This window comes from Lepisma saccharinum, chromosome 23 (assembly GCF_977018435.1).
Source record: "Lepisma saccharinum chromosome 23, izLepSacc3.1, whole genome shotgun sequence".
NCBI classification, from domain to species: Eukaryota; Metazoa; Arthropoda; class Insecta; order Zygentoma; family Lepismatidae; genus Lepisma; species Lepisma saccharinum.
The window spans coordinates 4,325,141-4,353,111 of NC_139251.1; the positions used below are offsets into that span (position 1 = coordinate 4,325,141).

Here is a 27,971-nt window from a genome sequence, read left to right on the forward strand (position 1 = left end):
TGCAGTGTTGCCAATATTTTACTCGAAAAGTTACCAAGGTTTTTATTTTGGTCTAACCTAACCTAAGGCAAGGAGCTGGCAATCTTGCTTGAGGCTTGAGGCTTGCTTTAATTAATTGCATAAATCAAGGTTGCCAACCTACTGGTATTTCTACCATGGTTTTTTTTACAAAAAAAAGAGAGAGGGGGAAGAGTTAAACAACCGACAATGCTGCCAACACCTACCTATAGTTTTTCTTACTTGATAAGGGTTTAGCCAATTTATACACTGGCGTAACATACACACACTGTGCAATAGAGCCGGCAACAAATATATACTGCCGTAAAAGAGAGATGGCAACACAGTATGTGTGTGCGTGTGTGCGTGTATAATATGTAGCATTATTAACTAGAGTGTGTTGGCAACCTACCTGCAATTAAAAAAAAAACTAGAGACGTCAATGTTGCCGTAAGATAAAGAGGGAGACTAAGCTGGCAACAGTGGTGAGCGAATATGCCTTATTTCCAAGTTCTGGGCGTCAATGTATATCGGGATTTTTGTAAAAACCTTATCGCGGGAACGATGTGCTGCACATGCATATGCGCGCACCTGTATTGTGACGCAAACAAACAAATAAATAATTGTTGTTTTTTAGGATTCCTGGCCCCTAACCCCGCCAGGGTGCGTGGTGCCCAACCCAAAAAGGTTCTAACGGCTGCGACTCTAGATAGTCGCACCTCTGTAGGGTTTCACGTGTTTTTTTTTTGTATGGTAGTGGTGGTGTCGGCAATAGTGGGTGGGTTAATTGTTGTCGTAATATTTTGGTTATTTGGCAAAATACTGCTAGTAACTAGAGGAGTTAGCGTGGGAACGTGAGGCGGCGGCATCTAATTATCTCCTTCGCCATTATCCCCACCGGAAGGTCTACTCCACCCAGTTGCGGCCAGTTTTTTTTGTTTCGCTGCTGGGCACGCCAGTGACGCAGAAAGCTCCAAAGGCAGCGATCCAAATCATGATGAGCGTGGGAACGTGAGGCGATAATATCTGATTGTCTTCGCCGCCATTATTCCCACCGAGGTCACTCGCACAAAAAAACTGGTCGCAACTGGGTGGAGTAGACCTTCCGGTGATATTGTGTTGGTTTCGCTCGCTGGGCACGCCAGAAGCACTCGGGTATTAATCAATCAACGTCTGGTGAATCGGGGGGGGGGGGGGTGTGATACATGCCAAGGCTTTTGCCTGCTTTTTTGCTATTCTTCGCACATCAGTTGCAGTCGAGTATTGCTACTGGGTAGTCGCATAAAAGTGTACGCTATACCAAGTGTAAATATCAAGTGTAATAGAAGCCGAATTAGTTTGGTCTGTCAGGTGAGTACCATATCAGCATAAGTTATACGCACACAAGTTGCTTGACTAGCTATAAAACTAAAATTTACGCAGTAAGGCTAATCGAAACTGGGTCTACAGTGGGATCCGAACCACTTCCACTGGGTATCGAACTTGGAGTTTACAATTATACAAGTGTACAGGGGAAATTTTATTTTTTTTGAATTTGTTGATACTCTCGATTGGATTTTGTTGTTTTAAGTCTATTTTATGCATAGTAAGGCTAATCGAAACTGAGCCTACAGCGAGATCCGAACCACCTCTGCAGGATATCGAACTTTGAGTTTAAAATTATACAAGTGTACAGGAGAAACTCTATTTTTTGAATTTGTTGATACTCTGGATTGGATTTTGTTGTTTTTTAAATCTATTTTATGCACAGTAAGGCTAATCGGGACTGGACCTACAGTTTCAAGAACTACTTGTGCGGGTATCGAAGCCGAGATTACAAGGCTATTGCAGTGCTATCGCAGAGGCTGTTGGAAGTACTGATTGATTTGATGTTTTAAGTCTATTTTATGCACAGTAAGGCTAATCGGGACTGGACCTACAGTTTTAAGAACTACTTGTGCGGGTATCGAAGCCGAGATTTTTTGATTATAATGCTACCGCTGCGCCATCGCAAAGGCTAGTAGAAGTACATAGTTATTCGAATCTTATTTATTTAGACTTACAGTCTAAAAAAATATCATGGTATTATTATTTCTGCAATTATTTGCAATCTTGGCCAGAGAGAGGAGAAGAGGAAAAAAAAATAATATTTTTGTTTCAATATCGAACCTATATTTTAAATTTATACATGTGTGTATGCGTGCAGGGAGTATTTTTTTTTGATCGGGTGGGTTGTAAGGTGAGTGAACATGTAGGAAAAATACTGGTATATTAATTGATTGATTGATTGATTTAGTTTATTTTATTTTGCGTTTTGTGCCTCTTGGCTAATTTGCGAAGATGGGGGTGAATGATGAAATTGATGAATGGATATTTACAAACAACCAAACCCAAACGGGATTCGAACCCGGGACCCTTGGCATCGCAGCACGATGTCCTAACCACTCGGCCACAGGGTCGGACAAGTACTGGTATATGCATAGACCAAAGTTACATGGTTCTAGGCCCCATAGGAGCCGAGAAAATCAATGTCTTGGAAAATGTCTTAAGACAAATATCTTAATCTTTAAGAAAGTCGACTTCCGGTCTGTCAAGATGTTACTTCCGGTCTGTCAAGAAAATTTTCTTAAGACAAAAATCTTAAGATGTTTTCCAAGACATTGATTTTCTCGGCTCCTAATTGAGCTAGGATGATGATTTTAGGTTTGTTGGATAGGATTCGACGAGAACTATTCGACTGGCAAATAAAATCAATTCCACCCCCTCAAGTTTCGGAAATACAGACAATTTTTTTATTTTTTGAGAAACTTGATTTGCTGGCTTAGTTTTTACCCTATTTCGAAAATTTTAATAGTATTCGATACAAAATTAGAAGTACTCTACAACCTAATGGAGGGATGATGACTAGTGCCTGCTGTTTTTGAGTTATTTTGGATTAAAATTTCAAGATGTAATTTCTAAGATGTTTTGTAATTTATAAACTATGGGTTGTAGGAAAACGATTCTTGCTCTATCTGCTATTGCCCGACAAATACTATAAACACAAATAAATTTTTTAAAAAAATAAAGATCGAAAATAATTTTGTTTTCTGAAAATAAAAAATATGTGTATGGAAAAAAATACGATTGTGTAATTTTTTTATGATGTATGTTTGCATATAAAAATAAGTATACCTGAAAGTTTTAGAATTTCAAAATAACTATATATATATTTGCTATTATATCAGCCAAAACAAAAAAAATATATAGAAACAAGTATATTTTCATAGTTTCACACCTCTACTAGATTGGTGGAAAAATATACTAGTGGGCAATAAAATCTGAAGAAAATTCGTGTCTAGCGAAAGTAAGCTAAATAAAATTACACATACATACAATATTTATTGTGTTTTTTCCATCTACAATCATATTTTTCTTATATATTTTTTTATATTTTTTTATAGAGTTGATTAAAACACATATTTGAGGAAGACAACGCTTCCCATATATAAATAAACATACCCCGAAAAAATGCCCTCTATGAAAAGTTGCCCTGTGTGCAAAAAAACTATATTAAGCAAAAATTTTGCAAGACATTGTCGCACCTGCGTGCCAGACAAGCATTTGGCTGCCACTGAACTGTGTTCCGGATGCAATAAACATATTACGATTGCGTATGCCAAGAAACATAAGCTTACTTGTCTAAGCAAAAATACATCTGGGGCACAGCCTTCGACCTCCACCAAGAGAGAGGCAGAAGCAGCCACCATCAATGCACCACTCGCCAAACGTGTCAAGCATGTGGCGAAAGCGAACCAGTCTGCTTTCCAGCATTTGTTAGAAGACTTTCCTTTTACTTCGGAGGACTCATGCGACGTGCGTAGCTTTTTGGAGAACGTGCAAGCCCAAATTATTTCCATTCTCGGCGATGCGCTTGCAACGCACTCTACCAAATTCTACGCATCGCTTTGTTGCTGGTACAAGAAGCCGTCTGACGAAATTTACAGCTTCTGCCACAACACCAAGGCGAAGACGCTACATCTGGCGGATGTCGAAAACCTAGAGGTCATCTACAACAAGTTTGCCGAGGAGCTGGTGGCAAAGCAGGAGGAACATCAAGCCAAGGGCTCGGGGGGTTCGCTGTGTGGTGAGCCTCACGAACTGCGCGTCAAACTTTGCAAGTTTGTGCCTCTCTCCGCCTCCAGCTACGTCCGCTTACCAGAAGCGATTGAGGATAAAAAGGCTGTCCTGAACATTCAAAACAGTGACGCCAAGTGCTTTCTCTGGTCGGTGCTTGCAGCATTACACCCTGTCGACCGGAAAAACCATCCACACCGAGTTAACCACTACCTACCCTACGAGCCAGAGCTGGAAGATGCGATGGCTGGGATCGACTACCCGGTGGCGCTTTCGGACATTCGCAAGTTTGAGGCCCGTACACACAACCCTCGGTTGGCTATCAACGTTTATGGCGCCACCGACGAAAATGTGGTGTACCCTATTCGGGTGAGCGACGTAGACGACGACGGTGCGCAGGAAATTCACCTTCTGCTCATCAAGGATGAAACTCGCCACCATTACACCCTCATCCGTTCCCTCTCTCGGCTTGTTTCAAGCCAGCTGAGCAAAGACAAAACCCACGTCGAGGTGTGTCCCAGGTGTTTGTCTAAATTTCGTAATCAAAAACGGCAGGATTATCAACGCATCAGAGGTCCCAACATCGCTGCCGAGAAGCTCGCTAACCACAAGCTCTACTGCAAAGCCAACGAACCGGGGGTGGCAGTCTTACCCAAACCTGGCACCGTGGAGCGTTTCCACATGCACGGTGCCATGGTGGAGCACCCTGCTATCATCATCGCGGATTTCGAGGCCTTCCTCAAACCCCTGTCCACTTGCGACCCCGATCCTGAAGTTTCTTCCACCACCCCTTACCAACTCCACGATGCATCCAGTTTCGCTTACGTTGTGGTGCGACGAGATCAACACATCGCCCCCGAGCCCTATGTGTATCGCGGTCCCGACGCAGCCAAACACTTCCTCGAGAGGATGGTTGACGAGGCCATCGAGATAGGGAAGGTGCTGTTGACCCCCAAGTCTATGCTCCCACTGTCCCCCGACGATCAACGTAGACACGACGAGGCCATCGCTTGCCCTGTCTGCGTCGAGGAGTACACTACCAAAAACCGTAAAGTCCGTCACCACGATCACTTTAACGGTAGGTACGTTGGTCCTTGGTGCAACGATTGCAACCGTATGGCCCGGGACCCACGCTTCATCCCTGTGTTTTTTCACAATGGCTCGGGGTACGACTTTCACCACCTGATCAAGCATCTTGGGTACGACAACGAGCGAATCAACGTCCTGGCGCAGAACGAGGAGCGTTACATCAGTGTGAGCAAACTAGTGTCGATCCCGGGAGCAGACTCTACCGTCGAACTTCGCTTCCTCGACTCCCTGAGGTTCCTCCCGGCTAGCCTCGATGCCCTTGCAGGGAAGCTGAGCAACGAGCAAATACTCATCACCTCTGCAAATTTTCCGAACTTGGACGCCGGTCTCTTCAGGCGTAAGGGGGTCTACCCCTACGAATACGTCACCGACTCTACCAAGTTTGCGGAGACGTCGCTACCTCCCCAGGCGAAGTTCTACAGTCAGCTACGAGGCTCGAACATCACCGACGAAGAATATCACCACGCCCAGTCCATGTGGTGCGAGCTGGGTTGTCGAACTCTCGGAGACTACCACGACGCCTACCTCAGACTTGATGTGACGCTCCTCGCCGACGTGTTCCAGACGTTCCGGGCGACTGCAATGAACATCTACCACCTGGATCCCGCCTACTTCTATAGTCTCCCCGGACTGGCGTGGTCAGCCATGTTTCTGGTGACGAAAATCAAGCTGGAGCTTCTTTCGGATGTGGACATGATGCTGTTTGTGGAACGCGCCGTGCGGGGTGGAATGGTCCAGGTGTCGCAACGGCACGCGCACGCCAACAACCATCACATGGCTACTAGCTACGACTCCACCCAACCGTCGAGCTACATCATGCACACGGATGTGAATAACTTGTACGGGCACTCCATGATGCAGCCACTCCCCTTTAGAGGGTTCGAGTGGGCTGATCCTTCCAACTTCGACGTTGAAGGTTTTGACGATTCGGAACATGGGTTCTTCGCCGAGGTGGACCTTGAGTTCTCCAAGAACGTGCAGGATTCGTTCTGCGATCTTCCCCCTGCACCCGAGTTCAAGTGTCCACCCGATTGCAACCAGAAGAAGCTCGTCATGGATTTCGAACCCAAAAAGAATTACGTCCTTCACTACCAGAATCTCCGGTGGTTGATGCAGCAAGGGGTCACAGTCCACGCAGTTCACCGTATCCTCAAGTTCGAGCATTCTCCGTGGTTGCGTCCATATATTGAAGTTAACACTGAACACCGCACCGCAGCCACGTCCGAGCTTGATAAGGATTTCTTCAAGCTCATGAATAATGCGGTGTTTGGCAAGACCATGGAGAATGTACGGAATCGCGTGGACATAAAATTGGTGACGAGGAAAGAGCGATGTCGTCAGCTTGTCGCGAGTCCATTGTTCAAGTCTCGAACAATCTATAACGAGCAGCTGGCTCTGATTCACATGAGGCAAGGTGTGGTGAAACTCACCAAGCCCATCTACGTTGGAGCCACGGTTCTGGATCTGAGCAAGCTCCACATGTTCGAGACATACTACGACATATTACGTCCACACTACGGCCACAACATCTCGCTTCTCTACACGGACACGGACAGCTTGGTGTACCACGTTCACACAGCCGACGCATACGGGGATATAGCCACAGTTCCATCTTTGGTTAACCTCTTTGACACGTCAGGCTATCCCCAACCGAACCAGAGCGGTATCCTGGCCCGCAACAAGAAGGTGCCTGGCAAACTCAAAGATGAGAAGGACGGAGATGTGATTCTCGAGTTTGCAGGTCTTCGCGCCAAGGCCTATACCATCAAAGCCGAGGGTAGCGTTACCAAGAAGGCCAAGGGTGTCGGCAGACAGGTGGTTCGGGAGCATCTCACATTCGAGGACTTCGTGGATTGCCTCAAGACCAGGTCGTCGGTTCTAAGAGCAGAACAGCGCATCCAGAGCGTCGACCATGTGTTGACCACCAACAAAGTGAGGAAGATTGCCCTGGATCCCAACGACGACAAGAGGTGTGTTCTCCAATGTGGAATCCACACACTGCCGTGGGGACACTATCGCTTAGCAGAAAGCAAAACCTGCAACATATGCCCATCTTCAACAGAAGATTCATAAAACAAAAACAAAAAAAAAACAAAAAAAATCATTTTGTTAGTTATTACAAAAAAAAACACTGACTGTCATTACAAAAAAAACTTTGACCGTATTTTAAATAACCAGCATAATATGAATCTCTTTGGTTTCCGAAAACAAACCAACATGGAGACTGTACATCGCGCGACGACAGATCATAAATTTCTACCTTCCATGTTAACTAAACTCAACGGTCTACTGATTGTTCACCTTAACAGCATTTGGACGAAATTGGATGACGATGTAGGCAAGATGTTTTATGTCTTTAACAACAATTTACATTTTTACAAAATTCCGATCGATGGAAAACTTCAAATTACCGTGAATCCGGAAAACGTAGGCGAAATCAAAATATCTACCGGCAAGAACATTTTTCGAATCAAGCACGACAAGATGCTTTCTAACATTACGTACGATGTTTCTGCAGGAGATTACCTGTACGTCGAACTCCTAGGAGATTACGACAAACTTATTCCTCTCTTCGTAGAATTACGAATCGTCTATCCTATTATAAATAACCGTTAACCAAAATGCCTAACGATATTTTCGGCAACACCAAGCGTGTAGACCACGCAGAAGAGATTCTCATGTTGGACGTCCGAATTAAAAAGTTGAGGAGCGATTTGATTGCTTTGCAGGAGACCTTAAACAAAAGTTTAGAGTCCGAGATCGCTACGCTCCAAACGCAATGTCTCGACCCCATTCTGAAAATCGATTCCGAACTGAAAACGCTCATAAAAAATTATGTCGACGTACCTTCTTACGACAACGTTCAAAATATACAGTTGAGCGTGGATAAGCTTCAAAATGATTTGGCCAAATTGCAGCAATTTCAATCGAAAAATGAAGATTTGGAAAAATTGAAACTCGAAATCGAAGAACGAACTTCGGCAATCGAAAAAAATTTCTCTGAACTTCAAACCGTCGTGAAGAATATTGATGTAGAACGCTTGCATGTTGTTGTTTCCAAATTACAAGAAGAATTCGCCAGCACGTTGGAAGAAATTAAATCCAAGTTACAGACTTTGGAAGATACCATGACGAACCTACCATCGTCAGACGAACTGCAAGTCATCGGCAAAAGCGTCGCGAACATAAAAATTCAATTGGAGGCTTATCAAGATTTCGAACACATTCAAACCACCATCGCTACGCTTCAGGCATCTCTGGAGTTGATCAACGAAGAAATTAAAAATATTCACGCTGAAGCAAACGCGTTGACGAGCATACAAGACACGTTGAGCACGGTTCAGCAGAAGATCGAATATTTAGAAAATTTGAACGTCGAATCAAACCTTGCTCATTTTCATCACGTACTGGACAACATACAGAATGACTTGGAATCGTTACGGACGAGCGTACCTTCGAGCGAAGATTTGGAAAAATTGAAAACGGCGGTGACGGCACTATCCGATTCGAGCGACATCAAAAGTTCATTGAGCGATCTCGAGAGTAGGGTGGCCAATCTCCCCACCTCAAAAGAATTACACGCTTTGAAAAGGAGCATATCACGTATGCTGAAACGACTAGAAACGGAAACGGCGAACGTGGAACAGATTCGAGACGAACTTGCTTCGCTGGTGTCGACGCTGCCCACTTCGCAGAGCGTCGCCGACCTTCACACGCAGTTTACCGAGATGCGAAGCATCGTGAACGATCTCACCGAGAAAAGTTCGAAATTGAATCAAGTCGAGAACCTTCAGAGTATCGTCGTCAACATCAGAGATCAAGTTGGAGTGTTGGAATCCACGCAGGAATCGACGCTGGCCTCTTTCGGTGCCAAATTACAAGAACTCAACGAAAACTTCAAGCAGTTGAACGTGGAAGTGAAAATCAAGCCGTCATTTTCTACAGTAACGGATACCATCGTCGAACATTTGTTGCCCGTACAAAATACACTGGGACAGCTTCACAGCAACCTCGTTAGCGTCGATACTAAATTCGCTAAACTGCATTCTCTGCAAGCCATCGAAATCAACAGCGTACCCAATCAACAGAGAATCTCCACGTTCGTCGAAGGTAACAAACTGTACATGTTACATCCTTATCATCCGTACTACAAGTTTCTCCTCGATGGCACGATTCAGATAAATGAATTTTCGTACTGGTCTCACGGCAGAAAAGCTAGCGTTCCCACCATGACCTTGATATCGAATCGTGGTGTCCAGAAAGCAGGAAACATTCCTCTGGCACGTTGGAACGAAACGCGCAACATATATGAAATACACGAAGACGAAGATCTTACCGTTTTTGACGTGAGTGCCGGCGATAAGCTGATCGTTCAAAACACGAGCGAAGTGCCACCCTCTTTGAATCCCATCACGCTGGTGCTTCTCTTCAAACGTAATCTCTAAAAATGTCTAGGCAAGCCATCGTCGAAGAATTGCATAAACCTGCACGTCGCAACTACGAACGTTTGGCGGTGGTAACCAAGGGAATCGATGACCTCTGGCAAAGTGACCTCGTGGAGATGAGTAGCGGCAATTTGAAAAATGTGCATAAATTGAACAAGGGCAACAAGTACCTCCTCACCGTCATAGACACGTTTTCGAAATTCGCATGGGCTCTACCTTTGAAAACCAAAACGGGGACATGCGTCACGGAAGCATTCAAGACAATTTTTCGCGAAAGCGACAGACGGCCTTGGTTTTTGCAAACGGACAGGGGGAAGGAATTTTACAATGCCGTATTCCAAAAGTTTATTCAAAAACATGACATTCGACATTATTCGACCTTCAGTCACATCAAAGCCAGCATCGTGGAAAGATTTAATCGAACCTTGAAAACACACATGTGGAAACGATTCACGCTTCGAGGAAATTACAAATGGGTCGACATACTGCCGGAACTCGTCGACACCTATAATGATGCGGTACACAGAACGATAGGCATGAAGCCAGCTGACGTTACGAAATCTGACGAGCAGCGTTTAATTTCTACAGTTTACTGTCCAAAGTACACTCCCACGACTACCAAAAAATCAAAATTCAAAATTGGAGACCAGGTGAGGATCAGCAAATTCAAACGCACCTTCGAGAAGGGATTCACAAAAAATTGGAGCACGGAACTTTTTACGGTGGTTCGAGTTTTACCCGGAAACCGACACACGTATATAATAAAAGATAGTAGCGGCGAGATTTTGAAAGGAAGATTTTACGAAGAGGAACTCTCTAAAACAAAACATCCCGACACGTACCTCATCGAGAAAGTATTGCGTAGGAAAGGCGACAAACTGTTTGTCAAATGGCTGGGACTTCCGGAAAAAAGTTGGATCGACGCGAACGAAGTGATCTTGTGAGTACGTGGAACGTGGTGAAGCGTCTACCGGATTCGGAAAGTCAAACGAAAAAAAAGAACGGTGAGTTGCTTCCCGACAGCATCCGCTGTCTGATCGTAGGTCCTTCAGAGTGTGGGAAAACAACACTGCTCGTGGACAATTTTCTCCTCGCACCGAATTGGTTAGATTGGAAGAACAGGCACCTCTACGTATTTTCGAAAAGTCTCGAACAAGCGAAATACCAGCAACTGATAAAACTGTACGATGGTCTGGACATTGCAACGTTCTCTTCGGAAATAAAACCACTCCACGATTGTCGTGAAAATTCAGTCGTTGTGTTCGACGATGTCATCCTGGAAAATCAAAATGAAATTCGCAATTTTTTCACGCAAGGTCGTCACAAAGGAATAGATTGCTTCTTCCTAGCTCAAACGTTTTCCAAAATTCCAAAACAGTTAGTACGCGACAACGCTAATTTCATATGTTTGTTTCGTCAAGATCACACCAACCTCAAGCACGCGTACGATGACTACGTAGGCGGAGACATGAACTACAATCAATTTTCGGAACGCTGCTGCTCACACTGTTGGAACAGTGACGATTTCGGATTCGCGACGATCGACATGACGAGAAAACCTAACGAGGGAAAATACAGAAACAAAATCAACGACTTTCTAAACGTTGCAACGTTGTGAGAAACGATGAGTATAAATAACGCTATGACGAAACGAAAAATCGAAGACGAAAATCTCAAGCTTCGCGATTACCTCGCGAAACGCTTCAAAGGTTGGAAATCCGAGAATCGCGGATTCTACGAAGAGAAGAAACGTCAAGATCAACCTGTGATCGACGCCATCGGCGATCTAGGTAAAGAAATTAAAGGCGTCACGGAACAAAATAAAAATTTGATCAACGAACTCGTACCACTTGCAGCTAAAAATTACACCGTACCCACGCCCATTTCGAGCATTCCTTCGACGCCGTTCGAACTAAGAGACGTACCGCCACGACGTCGAGCCATAGGTAGCACGTCGTCGTCTTTGGATAAGATCGAGTTGGGACCTTTGGCACGAGACTACCTGAGCACGGCGAAATTCGACAAGGATGAAGTTTTCGGATTGTATCCGAGCATGGAGAGCAACGAAGGCGGCGGTGTGGTTTGGAAGATTGGAAAATCGAAAGTTACCTTCGAAGGCAACGACATTAAAGTTAATTTAGGCGAGAAGGATAGTTGGAACAGGTATCCGGGTACGGTGGGACTGTGGGAACTCGTTGCCAAAAAGCAGCCGAAAGATTACACCGACGAAGATTACCAGAGTTACAAGGAAATTTTGATCATGACGGATGCCTTATACCAAAACAACGACGCCTCGCAGAACAGGGTCAAATCCAGCAGCGGCGAGAAGTACAGAAATCTCATCAAGCCGATATGGAACCAGGTGAAAACAGGCAGCGGCGTCAAACTCTACAACACCCTGCCCAAAGAATTCGTTTGGGTGGACGACGTGCGCAAGCTCATAGACAGGTTGTTGGTTATTGCAGGAGAGGAGACTGCAGGCAATCGTAATTTCTACAACGAGAAGGTAGGAATTGTGGACATGATCAGCACAAAACTTTCCAACTTCATCGTGAACGACGACAAGGGCATAGGTTACCTCATTAAAATTATCAACACGCTGCCTCCGAGATTCTGGAACATGGCCGAAGGAAAGGGACTCGTGAACGACATCATCAACAAGTTACCTTTCGAGATGCATTTACCCGGCTACCAGTACTGCGGACCAGGTACCAAACTCGAGAAAAGATTGAAGAGAGGAGACAGGGGTGTGAATCCGTTGGACGCCGCATGCAAAGATCACGACATCGCTTACAACACCACTCGCACCGAACTGGATGCACGTCACGAAGCAGACAGAAAGTTAGAGCACGCAGCTTTCGAAAGATTCGTCAGCAGAGACGCTTCGCTGGGAGAAAGAGTTGCAGCACTGGGCACTACCCTCGCCATGAACACAAAACAAAAACTTGGGTGGGGTATATAAATAACATACAGTAAAAAAAAAAAAAAAAAAACACATCATGTCTGGTATAACCGTCTTGCCACACGAACTGTTGTGTAAAATTTTTAAACACGCAGTAAACGGAGATGTTAATAAACTTTTAATCATAGCGAGATCAACGCCGGAATTTCGCATCCCTTGTGAAATGGCTGTTAAGGATTATCTTCGGGAGATCAGTGGCATGAGGTGCGGTGATCTCGACACTCTTCTTTCGGCTGCAGGGGAAAAATTAAACGAGAGGATGGACGAACTGCACGAGGCGAGGCAGGGAAGAAGACAATACACGGATGATTGGCGTAGATCTAAACAAGAGACGGAAGATATTATCACGCACATTATCGTGTTTTCCGAAGCACGAACTTTTTTCCTCTGTCGAAAACTTGATATATAAATAACACACACACTGAAAATTTCTCTTCAATATGACGACTGAAAAAATGAGTGACTTTCAAGCATTAAAACAAATGCTAAATTTGTCAGTAGAGTATGTAAAAATTCAGGAATTAGAAGTGGACAAACCTTACACGATAACTTCCGGTTCAATTGTTTCTACCCAGTATGGTCCCAAGGCGCGTTTGTTGCTCAACGCACAATACAGTCTATTTTTACCAGATCGATACGCTAACATGTTATCCGACGAGAAGCTAGCTATTTTAATCGAGAACAAAACTCAAATCGTGTACAAGGGTACAAAGGAACTTCTTGGTAAGAAAACAAAGCACGTAATAGAATTTGTGTAACAGCTCTGCGCGGAGTATATCCTTGAAAAAAAAAAATTACACGGAACAAAAAAATCTCAGAACATTTATATATAAATAACATACCGAAAAAAATTACACAAAACAAAAAAAATCTCAAAACATATATATAAATAACATACCGTGAAGATAACATATAGAGCATCAACATGAAGCCCAAAGGTGTCGTGTACCAGATACCATACTCCAATCTGAAAAATCTAGGTACCCTCGATGGTTTACTCACCAAAAAACAACGCGAGAAGAAACGTTCTTGCTTGATGAAAGGACACGGAATGAAATTACTTCTCAGCACACCTCAATTGAGACGCTTGCAGCGTTCGCGGAAACAGCAAAAAATCGGAGGTTTCATATTCAGCATCCCAGCCATCCTGGCAGCATTGGGGGCTGTTGGAAGTTTGGCCGGCGGAAGTGCCGCCATCGCGAAAACCGTCATCGACTCGAAGAAGAACAAAGCCGAGTTGGAAGAACAGAAACGTCACAACCTGGCTATGGAGAAGAAGGGGAAAGGTATAACCAAAAAACAAAAAAGCAACCTCGATGCTTTGAAGAAATATAAAAAAAAGAAGAAGCCCTGTCCAACTTCGATATTGAATCTCTGATCGAACTGTTGGGAATAAAAAACTTCAGGGGTGTTTTCATGTCCGATTCTCTACCCTCTGCTGTGAAGAAAAAGGAGTATGGCGTGGTCAACCTGGACAGTTACAAAAATCCTGGTACACATTGGATATGCTACCTCAAAATTGACGATAACAATGCATTTGTTTTCGATTCGTTCGGTGGCACACCACCTGCCAGGTTGGTGAAGTATCTCAGTGTTGCCAACCTCTACTACAATGACAAACGCATCCAGGGTTTCACCGATGTTAACTGCGGCCACCTATGCCTTTCTGTTCTCGCATACATGTCTAAAATAAATAACCCGTCGGTGGAACATTTTCAGAAAGCATTGTGGAATCTTAAATACGATGGGCGTGTTCCATCTCACGAGCGAATCTTCAATCTTGAAACTCACGCTGCACGACGACATCGTCTATCCTAAATCCGTGGCTCTGCGTGCATTCTACAGCATGTACCTCATACCTAACGTCACGCAGCACAACAACAAAATTAGCGTCGGAAGCGAGCACATTGTCGTCACGCCAGGTCAATACAATCTTTCCACTTTGCAAGCTCAGTTACCCAAAGGCACGTACCTTTCTCAAAATTCGGTCACGCACAGAGTGGAAATCGTATCGGCAACGGAGACCGTGGACCTGGGCACCATAGGAGAACTTCTAGGTTTCGAGAACAACACCAAACTCGAAGCTGGCATCAAGCACACGGCAGTCAATATTCCTAAATTTCTAGCCATCGAAACTCTGAACGTTCACTGCAACGTGGCGGAAGGCATGATCACGAAATCCTCGGACGGGGGGCTGCTGGGAAGTCACAAGCAGACAGGAATCATAGCTACGTTCAAACCCAGTTCCGAATTCATGGAACCGATCATCTACACACCCTCTTCGCCGATCTATTTTCCAGTATGCCGCAACCGCATAGACGACATAGAGTTGGTGGTGACAAACGAGAAAGGAGACGTGGTGGATTTCGCAGGTGCCACTACGACGGCCATCGTGGAGATCAACGTATAATAAATAACACACATAGTGAAAATGGAGCAAATCGAAAGTTACGAATTGCAATCTTTCCCTCCCAACCGTCGCACGTTCGCCAATCTCAACGAAGCAAACAGGGAGATCGAATACGACGTGGACGTAGGCGATGGGTTCGTTCATCCTCACAGAGCGGACCTCTACCTTCAATTCGACGTGGTGAAGAAGGAAAGCGGAGATGCGTTTCCGCCCAATGCAAATTTGATACTCGTGGACAACTTCGTGCCTCACCTGTTCTCGCAGGTGGAGGTGAGGAAACACAACACCGTCATAGACAGAATAGATTATCCAGGCATCACGTCGACGGCAGTGGGAACATTGAAATTATCCAAAACAGACGCAGCATACTACCAGGCGGGAGGATTCGAAGCGGGGACCAAAATATCGACTAAAAGTCACACGGTGCTTTTTCCCATGCGTCTGCTGCCGGGATTCTTCTCGGACTACAAGGAGATCATGTGGAAGGGAGGATTGCGCGTCACGTTTCGAAGAGCGGCCAACGACAACGACGCACTGATGCGATACACCAACTTGAACGCCGACGGCACGCCGATAGCCAACACATTACCTGAAGCGGCCAAGTGCGTCATCCGGAGCATGGAATTGAGAATGCCGATCGTAGAATACGAAACAAACTACGCCCTCAAGTACAAAGCGGAGATCTTGAAGAGTCCGCAGGTACCGATTCACTTTCACGGTTACCAGTGCGTGCAGAAGATGGCGTCGGGAAGTCACATGGAATTCGACGTGACGACGCAGTTCAACAACATACAGTTCGACATGCCAGATTTCGTCGTCGTGCTCTTTCAGACCGGGCGCGATAACAACCAGGAAAAAAATTCCAGCATGTTCGACGACTGCAAGATCAAGAATGTTTATCTGAAGAATGGCAGAAACGAAGTGTTCCCGCGCGAGAATTACAACCTCGACATGACCAAAGACGATTACCTCAAACTTTACGAAGCTTACACGGCTTTCAAACGCGTGACCGAGGGAAGCATGGACATGTACTACACGCCCAGCGAATTCAAAACCCGCAGACCCATGTTCGTCATCAATACCACGAAGAGGAAGCAGGTGGTGGTCAACGATCGAACCAACATCAAGGTCGTCTGCGAGTTCCACGACGCGCTGCCCGAGGACACCGTATGCAGCGTTATCCTGATTGCAGAGAAGTCCTTCGTCCACGACGTGAAGAACGAGAGGGTCACAGAGCAGTTTTAACAAGTTTTTTACATTTTTTTCTTGCACAATAAGAAATTTTTGTACTAGCACAATCAGTTTCAATGGCACAATACGAAAATTTCACTAGTTCAGATCAGTTACAAATGTCTATTTCATTAGTTATCAGTTACAATATCTTTTTTGCACTATAGCACGAGAGACAATCAGAAAATTTGCACAAAAAAAATTTGTTGTTGTTTTTTTTTACACGAGAAAATTAACAATAAAATTCTTTTTTATCGTTTCAGATGCTGTCGAAACATCAAAAACACATACACACACACTAGAAAAAAAGCATGCAACTTTATTTGTAACACACACACATACATTATCCATCTTCATCAAAAAAATATTATAATAAACATAATTATTTTTATCTATATCTCACAATAAAACTCTATATCCAAAAATATTACAACATCAAAATAACACTAGAGTCGTTAGTACACGTTGCATGCATTACGGAGGTCCTCTGTAGGGTTTCATGGAAGTTTGGGGGGAAAAAAAAAAACACGTGAAACCCTACAGAGGTGCGACTATCTAGAGTCGCAGCCGTTAGAACCTTTTTGGGTTGGGCACCACGCACCCTGGCGGGGTTAGGGGCCAGGAATCCTAAAAAACAACAATTATTTATTTGTTTGTTTGCGTCACAATACAGGTGCGCGCATATGCATGTGCAGCACATCGTTCCCGCGATAAGGTTTTTACAAAAATCCCGATATACATTGACGCCCAGAACTTGGAAATAAGGCATATTCGCTCACCACTGTTGCCAGCTTAGTCTCCCTCTTTATCTTACGGCAACATTGACGTCTCTAGTTTTTTTTTTAATTGCAGGTAGGTTGCCAACACACTCTAGTTAATAATGCTACATATTATACACGCACACACGCACACACATACTGTGTTGCCATCTCTCTTTTACGGCAGTATATATTTGTTGCCGGCTCTATTGCACAGTGTGTGTATGTTACGCCAGTGTATAAATTGGCTAAACCCTTATCAAGTAAGAAAAACTATAGGTAGGTGTTGGCAGCATTGTCGGTTGTTTAACTCTTCCCCCTCTCTCTTTTTTTTGTAAAAAAAACCATGGTAGAAATACCAGTAGGTTGGCAACCTTGATTTATGCAATTAATTAAAGCAAGCCTCAAGCCTCAAGCAAGATTGCCAGCTCCTTGCCTTAGGTTAGGTTAGACCAAAATAAAAACCTTGGTAACTTTTCGAGTAAAATATTGGCAACACTGCAAGACAAGCCTCAAGCAGTATTGCCAGCTCCTTGCTTGAGGTTAGGTTAGACCAAGATAAAAACCTTGGTCATTTTTTTCGAGTAAGAGGTTGGCAACACTGCGAGCCCCACCGAGCCCCAGCTGGCAACACTGCGAGAAAAGCCTCAAGCAAGATTGCCAGCTCCTCGCGTTAGGTTAGATTAGCCCAAGAAATAAAAACCTTGGTAACTTTTCGAGTAAGAGGTTGGCACTGAGCCCCACCGAGCCCCAGCTGGCAACACTGCGAGAAAAGCCTCAAGCAAGGTTGCCAGCTCCTTGTTTGAGGTTAGGTTAGACCGAAAAAGAAAAACCTTGGTTATTTTTTCGAGTAAGAGGTTGGCAACACTGTGTACCTCACTATACCTCATTTTCGGGCGCAGAACCCGTGCCACTGCACTACTAGCTTTCTTGATGCGCATCTGCTAAACAATTTAATATATCCAAAATAGAATTTACACTATTGTATATAGAACTGTGACATGTTCAATTACACTCCAATACGTTTTGTTTACATTCAAGAATTCGATGTTCCATATGGTGTTCTACAGATTTAGTTAACATTTAGTTGATCTACGACTTCGATTGTTCCCTGACTCCTGCCTTCAGTTTGAGAATTTCTTTAGATATTGGTCCACTTTCGTCCACTCGGACAATTGTATTCATATAAAACATGCATTTTTCTGAGATTGTAGAAGATTTCGGAATCACTGACAATAAAGAAACAAGTAAAATTTTGTACTTTTCCACTTGCAATAGACAATGGAACTGCCATGTTTCACAAGTTACTTCTTGAAAGTAAGGTACACCATGTAGTGTTTTGCCAGGGAACAATTTATTGTACAGAAATAAAGATTTCTGATGTGCATTTCTTTCCAAATCATTTTGTAAAAAAATTACTTATGTCATTTTCTTAGAAAAAGTATAAATATTAGAAAAAATATAAATTAATATCAAGGTAGTGTAGTTGTGTTCACACAAATTGTTATGAAATCACTAGTCCATTGTGATTTCTCAGTTCAATCGGCAGTTTTCAACGGAAGAAGGATTGAAGGATTAAAGAGCGATTATCTCTCAATTAATTTTTAAACATTTGGTTAAAGAAATAAAATTTGACCATGTTGCATTTGAAAGATGAAATATACACTAACTCCTATTTAGAACGTTACATGTGATCATAAATTACCATAGTCATTCTCTGTGATGTAGATGTCTATGTAAATTGTTACGAAGTCAGAGATATGACATTATAATTCTGTTATGCATGGGTGCATCATTGTGTTTGTCAAATCGCCCAATTCATCATTCAATATTTTCTAGATCAAATAAAGAAATTTAATGGGATATCATATGCAAAATACATAGATAAATCGTTGTTCTCATGTAAAAATTTAGTAACTGTGGTTTATATTTTTCGACAGATCCACTTCCTTTCGAAGTATGAAGTTCCAATTCGTTATGCCATTGGGTCCAGCTATGTAAAGGTTCATTCTGCTCAAGGTTTTAAATCGTACACTAAGTTATTAGTTTTGCAAGGAGACGTAGATGAGGGTATCAGAAAGCTCCCTCTGGTGTCCAGAAAGTGTAAGCTCCCCGAGGAGACGGAGGGATTGTGGGCTTTCAGACACTACAGTTTTTCAGCTTGTATAAGTCAGTGCATAGTGGAATACAAGCTTCGATTGTGCAACTGTACAGACATTCAGGTTGGGTACAAAACAGGTGAGAGTCATAACATAAATGTTTCTTTGGCAAACGTAGTTATATTTGCATAATATAGTTGAATCGCAACTGTGTTACCGTTTATCATTGCAGATAGTTATGCAGATTCTGCAACCGATAACATAAACGAAAAAAAGTTGTTCTTTGAGTTACACAATATCGAACAAAGCAAACACAATTCTGTCTATAAAGGTTATTCAATTTTGAAATTATTGGGATAGAATTGGAATGAAAGTTGTTTTAAACATGTGAACTTTACGTTAACTAACATATGAAAGTTATGTTGTAGTTATACCACATTATAATAACACGGTAGTGAATATCTACAAGTAAAAAACTTAATTCAACATTTTGGAATTTTTGACATATTTTTTTGTTTCTGTTCCTTTCTCAAGTACCTTGCCACCTATTTAAATAGAGAAGTGCTATTTATATAAATATTGTACATGCTTATGATTTGGTTTTTATAAAACTTTGTACACTCCTCTTCACATAAAGTGGCACATTCTTTTGGGTTAAACCTCAGCTTCGGAGTCGATAGACCTTGCCAGTACACCTGACGTAATTGCTTGAAACAGCACCCTACAGTGTCGCTCATCACAATGCATTTTCACCACTTCCATGGAATTTTCTGATTTGCCTAGTAAGATGAAACGGTAACTAAAAATTCTTACACTGTAATTAGTAACCCAATGCAGAGTCCAAATATATATTCAAACGGCAGAGGAAAATATCTGGGAAAATCTACTAATTAAGCTTTACTCATTGAATACTAAAATTTTGTAAACGCTGTAATAATTGAAATTAAACTGTGAAATGTGCTGTGCTTTATAATGTGGTAAACTTGATAACTGGCTGCTTGCCCTCTAAGTAGTTCAAGAGGCGTGTAAAGAGGTCACTAGTGTGAACGTTCTTACGGGCTTATGTGCGGAACGATGAGATTTCCCAACACTTTCGCTTTTGGCACTTACAACGTTTGCCACTTTTAGTCCTCAATTACAAAGAAACTGCCTCAATTCTTTCACTTGGTGAAAAGCTCATATTTATTTCAAAGCCAGAAAGGTAGAGGGTTGTGGTCCAATTATACACTTCCCCTAGAACAAGGTAACCGCTACGTCGACATTCAAAGAGAGACCCGGTTTCGATACCCGGCCTCGTCATTGGTGTGCGTTGAGAGTGTTCCTTCCTCAGATTGAATAATTTATCCTCATCTTTTCGTGATTAGGCAAGAGTGCAAGAAAAGCGAAGAAAATAACAAATATCAAATCAAAATAAGATTTAAGATGCAGAGCGGGGAAATACATCGGAAAATCAGCACATGCTGAATGAATGTCATCGTAGATTCCTGAATAATAACCCTTCTTCAATAAAGAAATAAATTAATTAAACATTTATATAAAAAAATATTCGCTTTTGGATATTAAGATTTCTTGTCACACAATATTATCCACTTGTAAGTACCCGTGTCCGGCTCCTTTGGACACTACAGGTATCGCTGGTATCGCTACCTTTATCGTACTAATTTTCTAAGGTTGAATGTAACACCTTGACCGTTGCCAGAAGTTACAGTTCTTAATATATCCGTTATCTCATACAACAGTTTTATGGACAATTCTCAAATTATTATACACAATAATGCTGTATCGAGTCACCGCCCTTAGGATTTATTTCGTATCTTGAAGGTCCGGGAAACAGACATCATCAACGTATAGTTTGATTAAATTATGGATGCTGCTGATTTCTGTGAATAAATTATATGGCCTCTTAGCGGTGAGAATTAGGTACTTCATTTAATAACCTGGGTTGCCTTAACTGCTGACAAAGCTGTTGATGACCAGACGAAAGTCCGAGTTAGCTTAGACGTAAATACATTTCACCCTTTCAAATTTTCGTAATAATCCTCAAACAGTGATGTCTTCAACGGAGGAGTAATAACAAGTGAATTTATAAGTTATGCTACAAAATTATTTTTTAATTTTTATAAATTTTCTGAGATTATAATCATTCTTAATTTCTGCAGTGTTATTCTTAAGTGAAATACTATTAATATTTGCTGATCTAATATCATCCAAACTGTCAAGTTGAGAATGTGGCAGTTGTATAGGATCATCATAAATATTGAATATAGAAAAGTGGCGTTAATACAGGAGAGTCTTAAATTGCCAATGACAGGAAAGTGTACCTCCCAAAACGGTACCTGCCATGAGGCCTCTAAAAAAATTAAATGTTAGTTTTGTACATAGATAATGAAGAAACTTCTATTTTCGCTTTCTTTGTACATGATTTATCATCTTTATGTATTTGTAAGCGTTTAACCTTCAAAGCAAATGCAATATTTTAACAATAACACAATAATATTCTAACAGTACATTAACAAAAACACATACAACTGCATTTTAGGCAATGAATCTAGGTAACATCTTGGACATAGGTTTCCACCTAAGTAATAATATCTTCTTGTCGGCAAGGAGACCAATTCAGTTTTTTTAAGTTGTCAACTTTCTCTTTGCCAATCTCTTGGTGGGGTGACTTGTTAATGTTCGTTTCTTCTTTGAATCTTAATGGAGTGTATTTGTTCTTCAAATGCGTTAAGCAGGGAAGGATATATTTTGAGCTATCACTTTTCAATATGTTCAAGTAATATTTTATATTTATTTGTAATATATATATATATTGTATCTTATATTGTGCTCAAATTAGCCTTCTTGAATCATAATGTCCTTGTGTCGTTATGAACAGGAATCCATGAGGCTGGTTTGTAGTAGGAATGGTGTCCAATACTCCTGTATTAACACTTGTACCACAGACTTTTCATTTATTCTGAGAAAGACTTCATCTGGTCGCATGACGTCATTATATAATGTCCTACATGCATTTGCTTGACGTTTAGATCTTTCAGCCACTCCACAGGGTTTAAGTACTTAGAATTGCAGCATCGATTAATAATCCATTCCATCCCTTTATGCTTCAAACAAGATGCTAAGTAAGGACTCTAAAATCATCCGGAAGTTTACATCTTGCGTTGTCTTCCGCATTGAACGAATTCAGGCTTTATGAAGAACGTGGGTTTTGAATTCTTTTATTTCTGACATATTTTTTCCCACTCCAATCGTTAATGAAATTTTAAACTACTCTCAAATATAGGTTAGTATCTTTATCCGTGGCGTCCACTGATCTGCATTCGACTATTCCTTACCCAGGACATAATTAATTGTGGCAACCATATCCTTGGTGTGATCCACTGATCAAACTGAACGAAATGTCAAGTGCGATTCTACTACTTCGTGACCTTGTACGGTTAGATAAAGTTTGTATGCACTTGTCCAACTTAGCTTTGCTTTTTTAAAAAAAATGGGTAACCAAAGATGAGTCCTGTTTCCAGGTTCCTTACTACATACACCATGTCTTGGAATTTATAATTGATGTCAAAATGTATTTGTCTGCACCCTGCAGTAGTTTTCGCGTTCCTTCTTGCCAGAAAAATCTCTCAATTTGACTCCTGGAAAATTCTGCAATTTCAGTTCTGGTAGTTTCTTTGTTAGTCGATTCCAGACCTTAAAATTCATTATCGTAAATGCACTGCCTGTGTAAAGAGTACAAATTACGCAGTGGTTGCGTCGTTGCCTTGTAATAAAGGGGTCCCGGGTACGACGCCAGGTGGAGGCACGAGTGGTTTGGATCCAACATTAGACTGTAGGTCAAGTACCGATTAGCCTTACTGTGCAAATAATAGACTTACAAAAAGAACAAATAAAAAAGTAGAATATAAATTATTTTACTCCTAAGAACTCTACAAGTGTCTCTGGTCTTTTGATGGTATTCTCATTAAAGAAGTCTAGGAGTAACATCCACTTGAGATGTGCTAAAGTTTAAAATAAGAATTCCGCAATGTTCTTCTACTGAGAGGATAGAGACTTTCTGTTCTCCCGCAGACTGATATTTGTTAGTTTTAGAGCCGAAAGAGGTCTCTACAACTTCTTCGTGTTTAAATTAGTTTGTTTCCTGCGATGGGCTTTCCACGGAGGAGCACAGAGATTCAGTTGACTGCAAATGGGAGACACTTCCTTCTTCTGGCAGCTGGTATCTTATATAAAACGTGTATTCTGAATACGCCACCGAAAGATCTGGTTTTCATTGTAGCGTCTATTTCCCTGATTCTGATTTTTTCTTGACCGTCTATTGTTTTGCTGAGGACTGCGGTTATTTGTGCTGCGTCTGTCAGTATTAGAAGTTAAAAATGTGGCTTGCCTGACTCGGCGTTGATCAAAATTCCACTCTTCAAATCTGTTTGTTCCCCATTCTGCTAGTTCAGATACCTCATATCTGCTGAGGAACAAATATTATCGTCCATTGTTAACTGGGTAAAATTGGAGCAATTTTTGTGGCAGTTTTCGTGTTATCAGATTAGCAACCTCCATTTGGTCAGCGTTATCCACTTGATTATAGTAAGATGGATATACTTCAAAACAGTATTCTGCCCTGTTGCTACTACTACTACGCTGGTATCTACAGTTTCGTAGCACCTGTAATTCTCGTAGCTTTTCTTCTCTATACGTGCGGTGGTTCTTGAAATTCTAGTAGAAATCATCAAAGTTAGGCATCTTTTCTCTTTATCTATATACCATGATTTCGTTCTACCAACCATTAGAAAGAGTACTAGTCTTAGCGTGTATTCTTGAGAGATGCACATCATTTCCAGATTATTGGTAATATCTGGCTGCTGAGATTTTACGTATTTATCTCACCATTGATATTTGAGGGGTCTAGTGAGAGAGGGAGCTATGCCACAAATCTTGAAAATTTTATTTTTTGCCATTTTCAGTCTTCTCCTACCATCTGCCATCTATCATGTGAACTAAAACCATGTTGCGTAGCTCCCGCTTGTTCTGCAGCAGATTTTCTGAATTCTTGAATACGTCCTCATCAGCATTTTGAGTGAGAGAAGGAGCTATGCCACTTACTGATGGTGTCTGCAGTAGGAGTGGCAGAGGTTGTGTTGCAGTAACCGGTGCTAGATTTAATATCAGCCCTCAAGTTAAAAGATATCATGGCAATAGTGCCCTATATTCCTCCAGTTTTTCATGGTGTTTACCAAAAACTAAAATCTACAGAAACAATGGACAGTGAAAATCCTCCAGAAGACATATGAAGGTGTCTTTATGTAGATCATATGTAACCCTGTGAACATGATTTACACTCAGGCAAAATAATTTAAGCCTTGTTCAAAGTATTGGATGTGCTAGATTGTTTTTTCCACATAAGTATCCTACAACAATATACCATACATGTTCATAATAAATGGTATTTATATTGAAATTCATATTTTTACTATTGAATAATTTACCTAACAATATCTTCAGAAAAAAAATTACCCTTTGTTATACAAATTATTGTCAAAGTGGCATAGCTCCCTCTCTCACTAGACCCCTCATTTGTCAATTGAAATTGACATTGAAATTCAAACCAAAGCAAAATAAAAAATATCAGAGATTTATGTATAGGTGTAACTGAATTTAGTAAGGTGTGACAGCCTAAAGTAAACTTGATAAAAGCTAATAACGGTGATTTATGGCCGATCCAAGCGATATTTTAAATAGATGGAATAACTACTTCAATGACCTTTTAAATGTCCATGTAGGAGATAAATCAGAAGGAAATGAAGTACACACAAGTTCCAGAACCTTAATTGACTGACGTTAAGGATTCTATTAAAAGGTTAAAGAATAACAAAGCACCTGGCAATGATTTAATACCAGCTGAATTAATTAAATATGGTAGAAATTCGATAATATGTCAGATTCATAAATTAATTTGTTTAATATGGAATAAAGAAGAAATCCCTCAACGGTAAAGAGGATCCATAATTGTTCCCGTGTTTAAAAAAAATGTGATAAAGTGAACTGCAATAATGACGTGGAATTTCTCTACCCTCAACAACATATAAAATATTATCTAACATTATTTTAACAAGACTAACCCCATATGCTATTGAAATTATAGGTGATTTTCAGTGTGGATTTAAAAGTAACAGATCAATTTTTTACTCATCAGACAGACACTTGAGAAAAATAGGGGAATATAATTAGTGTCCATCAGCTATTCATTGATTTCAAAGAAGCATATTTTTCAGTCAAAAGAGATAAATATCATAAAAGTATGAACTAGTCAAACAGAAAGTAAAATTCGTGTGGGTATTAATGTGCCTAAAACAAATTTACAATTCGTGATGGGTTATATCAAGTACGAGTAGATGCATTATCTCTATTGTTTTTTTTAATTTTGCATTAGAATATGCTGTTAGGATGGTAAAATAAACTAACGAAGGACTAAAATTAAAAAGGTGTGACTCAGTTGTTAGCATATGCAGATGATGTAGACTTATTAGGGGATGATATAAAAAACAATTAAGAGTAATGCTGAAATATATTTCAAAGCAGCTAAAGAGATAGGTTTGGAACTTACGAAGAGAAAACTAAATATATGCTTACAGGCCGAAACCAAGTGTTAGGTAATAATAAGAATGTAATTATCGATAACAACACGTTTGAACCAGTTTCCAAATTCAAGTACTTAGGAGTAATATTAACAAATGAAAATGATATTAAAGGGGAAATAAAAAGCTGGCTTAATTCAGGAAATGCATGTTACTTTTCTCTTCATAAACTTGAGTCATCTGGTTTAATATCAAACAAACTAAAATTTAAAATATACAAAATAGTAATATTGCCTGTAATATTATTTGGATGCGAAACTTGGTCCTTTACATTGAAACAGGAACATAAATTAATAGTATTTGTAAATAAGATCATTAGGTTAAATATTTGAACCTAAAAGGGATAAGGAGACAGGTGAGTGGAGAAGGTTACATAATTTATAACTACAAGATTTGTATCCGTGTGTGTGTGTAATATTAGAATGAATAAATCAAGAATACTTAGATGGGCAGGTCATGTTGGAAACCTGATGGTAAGAGATCTGTAGGAAGGCTAAGACAAAGATGGAGGGATAACGTTGAGGTGGACCTAAGGGAAATCGGTAGGGATGGAAAAGAGTATATAGATCTTACTCAGATAGAGACAGATGGAAGTCCTGTGTTGCTGCAGCTTGATCCTTCGTGTTTAAGAGGGTTAGAGAGTTAGTCAGTTATTGACATTTTTCAATGAATTAATGTAAGACTTCCTAAATGATCACCGTCTTCTATAGTCTTTGTATTTTTCAGATCACTAATCTAAATTGCTGCCTTCAATTTGTGTAGGAATGAATGCAAATTAATTATTCTGCACTTTGTACCTCCAAGTCAGGTGTTCTGCGATTTTTCACTTCACATTTAGAGTATTAAACCAGATCTAGATTAATGTGCTCACGTTGAAAAATATCAAGTTTTGTGGCATTTACTGCCTTGCTAGAGCTTCTAAAGCACATATAGATTTCATCCCTGGCAGATCTGATTGGTCGTTTTGGATATGTTCGGTTTTAATTTCACTTGATCTGATCTGTCCTTTAAACTCACTGCATCATTCGGTTCTCTAGCCAAAAATTCGTTCCCTGTTATGTACCCGTGTCCGGCTCCTTTCCACACCACAGGTATGGTTGCCTTTTCTAGAGGAATAATGTTTCAAGGCTGAAGGTAACACCTTTTCCGTTGGCAGAAGTTTCACGACAAAATATATCTGGTCTCTTACCGAGCAGATTTATGTTGGATCGTCAAATTATTATCGATAATTATTTTGTATTGATTCACAGCCCTTGAGATTTGTTTGGTATCTTCACGTGACCAGCTCATATTGCACCGAATATTCCAGGAAACACACTTCATTAACGTATAGCTTGATTAACTTATCAATGCTGCTGATTTCTATCAATAAACTAAATGGCATGTTATCGGTGAGAAGTAGCAACCCGAGTGAATGCCCTGAGTTGCCTTAACTTCTGACGAAGCTGGCTATGAACAAACGAGAGTTCCTGGTCAGGTTTATGTAAATGCCTCTGCCAATTCCAAGTTCCAGTACGAATCTTCATACACGAAGGTTTCATCCAACGAATAATACACAGTTGGCTGGACAGCTGGGGTAGACAGTACCCGGGTAAATACCCAGTATGTAACCTTGTGTCTGAGAAATGTCGCTGCTTATATAACCGGAGTTTGTTGATTGCGTTGCTATGCAGTATTCATCTGTCTGAGTGTTGCTAAAGGCATAATGAAGATATTTGCTCTTGTGGCGTTCCAAAATTTATGAGTTGCACTCCATATTATCTTCCATTTTTAGAAGTCTTCTGAGGTTATTATCTTTCTTAATTTCTGCAGCGTTATTATTAAGCGAAATAATATTAATATTAATTGTTCTAATTTCGTCCAAAATGTCATGTTTAGAAAGTGAATATTGAATATGGTAAGTGTCGAAGTAAGACTTGAAGCTGTCATGGAGACGAATTATGAAAAGATTCTCTTGGGCTATCGACCAGATAAGTTGTGGAATAATTTCAAAATATCTGTAGCTAACGTCGCTCTCATCGTGAGGGTAGATGTGAAATCCTGAGTTTCAACCCGGCATATATACGTTCCTAGATGGGTTGTCCCGGTGAAGATGGCGGACCAATCGGGTGCAGTGTCTGCTGTGTCCGCTGTTCTGGTTAATTAGCTAGCCTGTCTGTGTCTATTCCCTTTTTAAGAAAATGTGTTATTATCTAAGATTATTTCCGTTAAACATTTTCTCCCTTCTGTTTCAGTTGCTGAAGGGAACACTTGA

At 41.1% G+C, this 27,971-nt stretch overlaps 1 protein-coding gene across 1 annotated transcript; it reads left to right on the forward strand.

Annotated features, from left to right (window-relative positions):
* The first annotated feature begins 1,258 nt into the window (after positions 1-1,258).
* On the forward strand, positions 1,259-27,971 carry LOC145977843 (uncharacterized). The gene is made up of 4 exons (XM_083110167.1): positions 1,259-1,347; positions 3,420-4,758; positions 18,927-19,224; positions 27,952-27,971. Exons 2-4 carry the CDS (start codon positions 3,487-3,489, stop codon positions 27,969-27,971), a joined length of 1,590 nt encoding a protein of 529 aa, XP_082966293.1. The 5' UTR covers positions 1,259-1,347; positions 3,420-3,486.

Bases quoted from the DNA above. Each gene is read 5' to 3' on its own strand.
- LOC145977843 (XM_083110167.1), top strand. From the start codon at position 3,487: ATGCCCTCTATGAAAAGTTGCCCTGTGTGCAAAAAAACTATATTAAGC. The intron at 4,759-18,926 runs GTGGAGCGTTTC...ATTTTTCGACAG, and splicing joins TCTTACCCAAACCTGGCACC to ATCCACTTCCTTTCGAAGTA. The intron at 19,225-27,951 runs GTGAGAGTCATA...CTTCTGTTTCAG, and splicing joins TCAGGTTGGGTACAAAACAG to TTGCTGAAGGGAACACTTGA.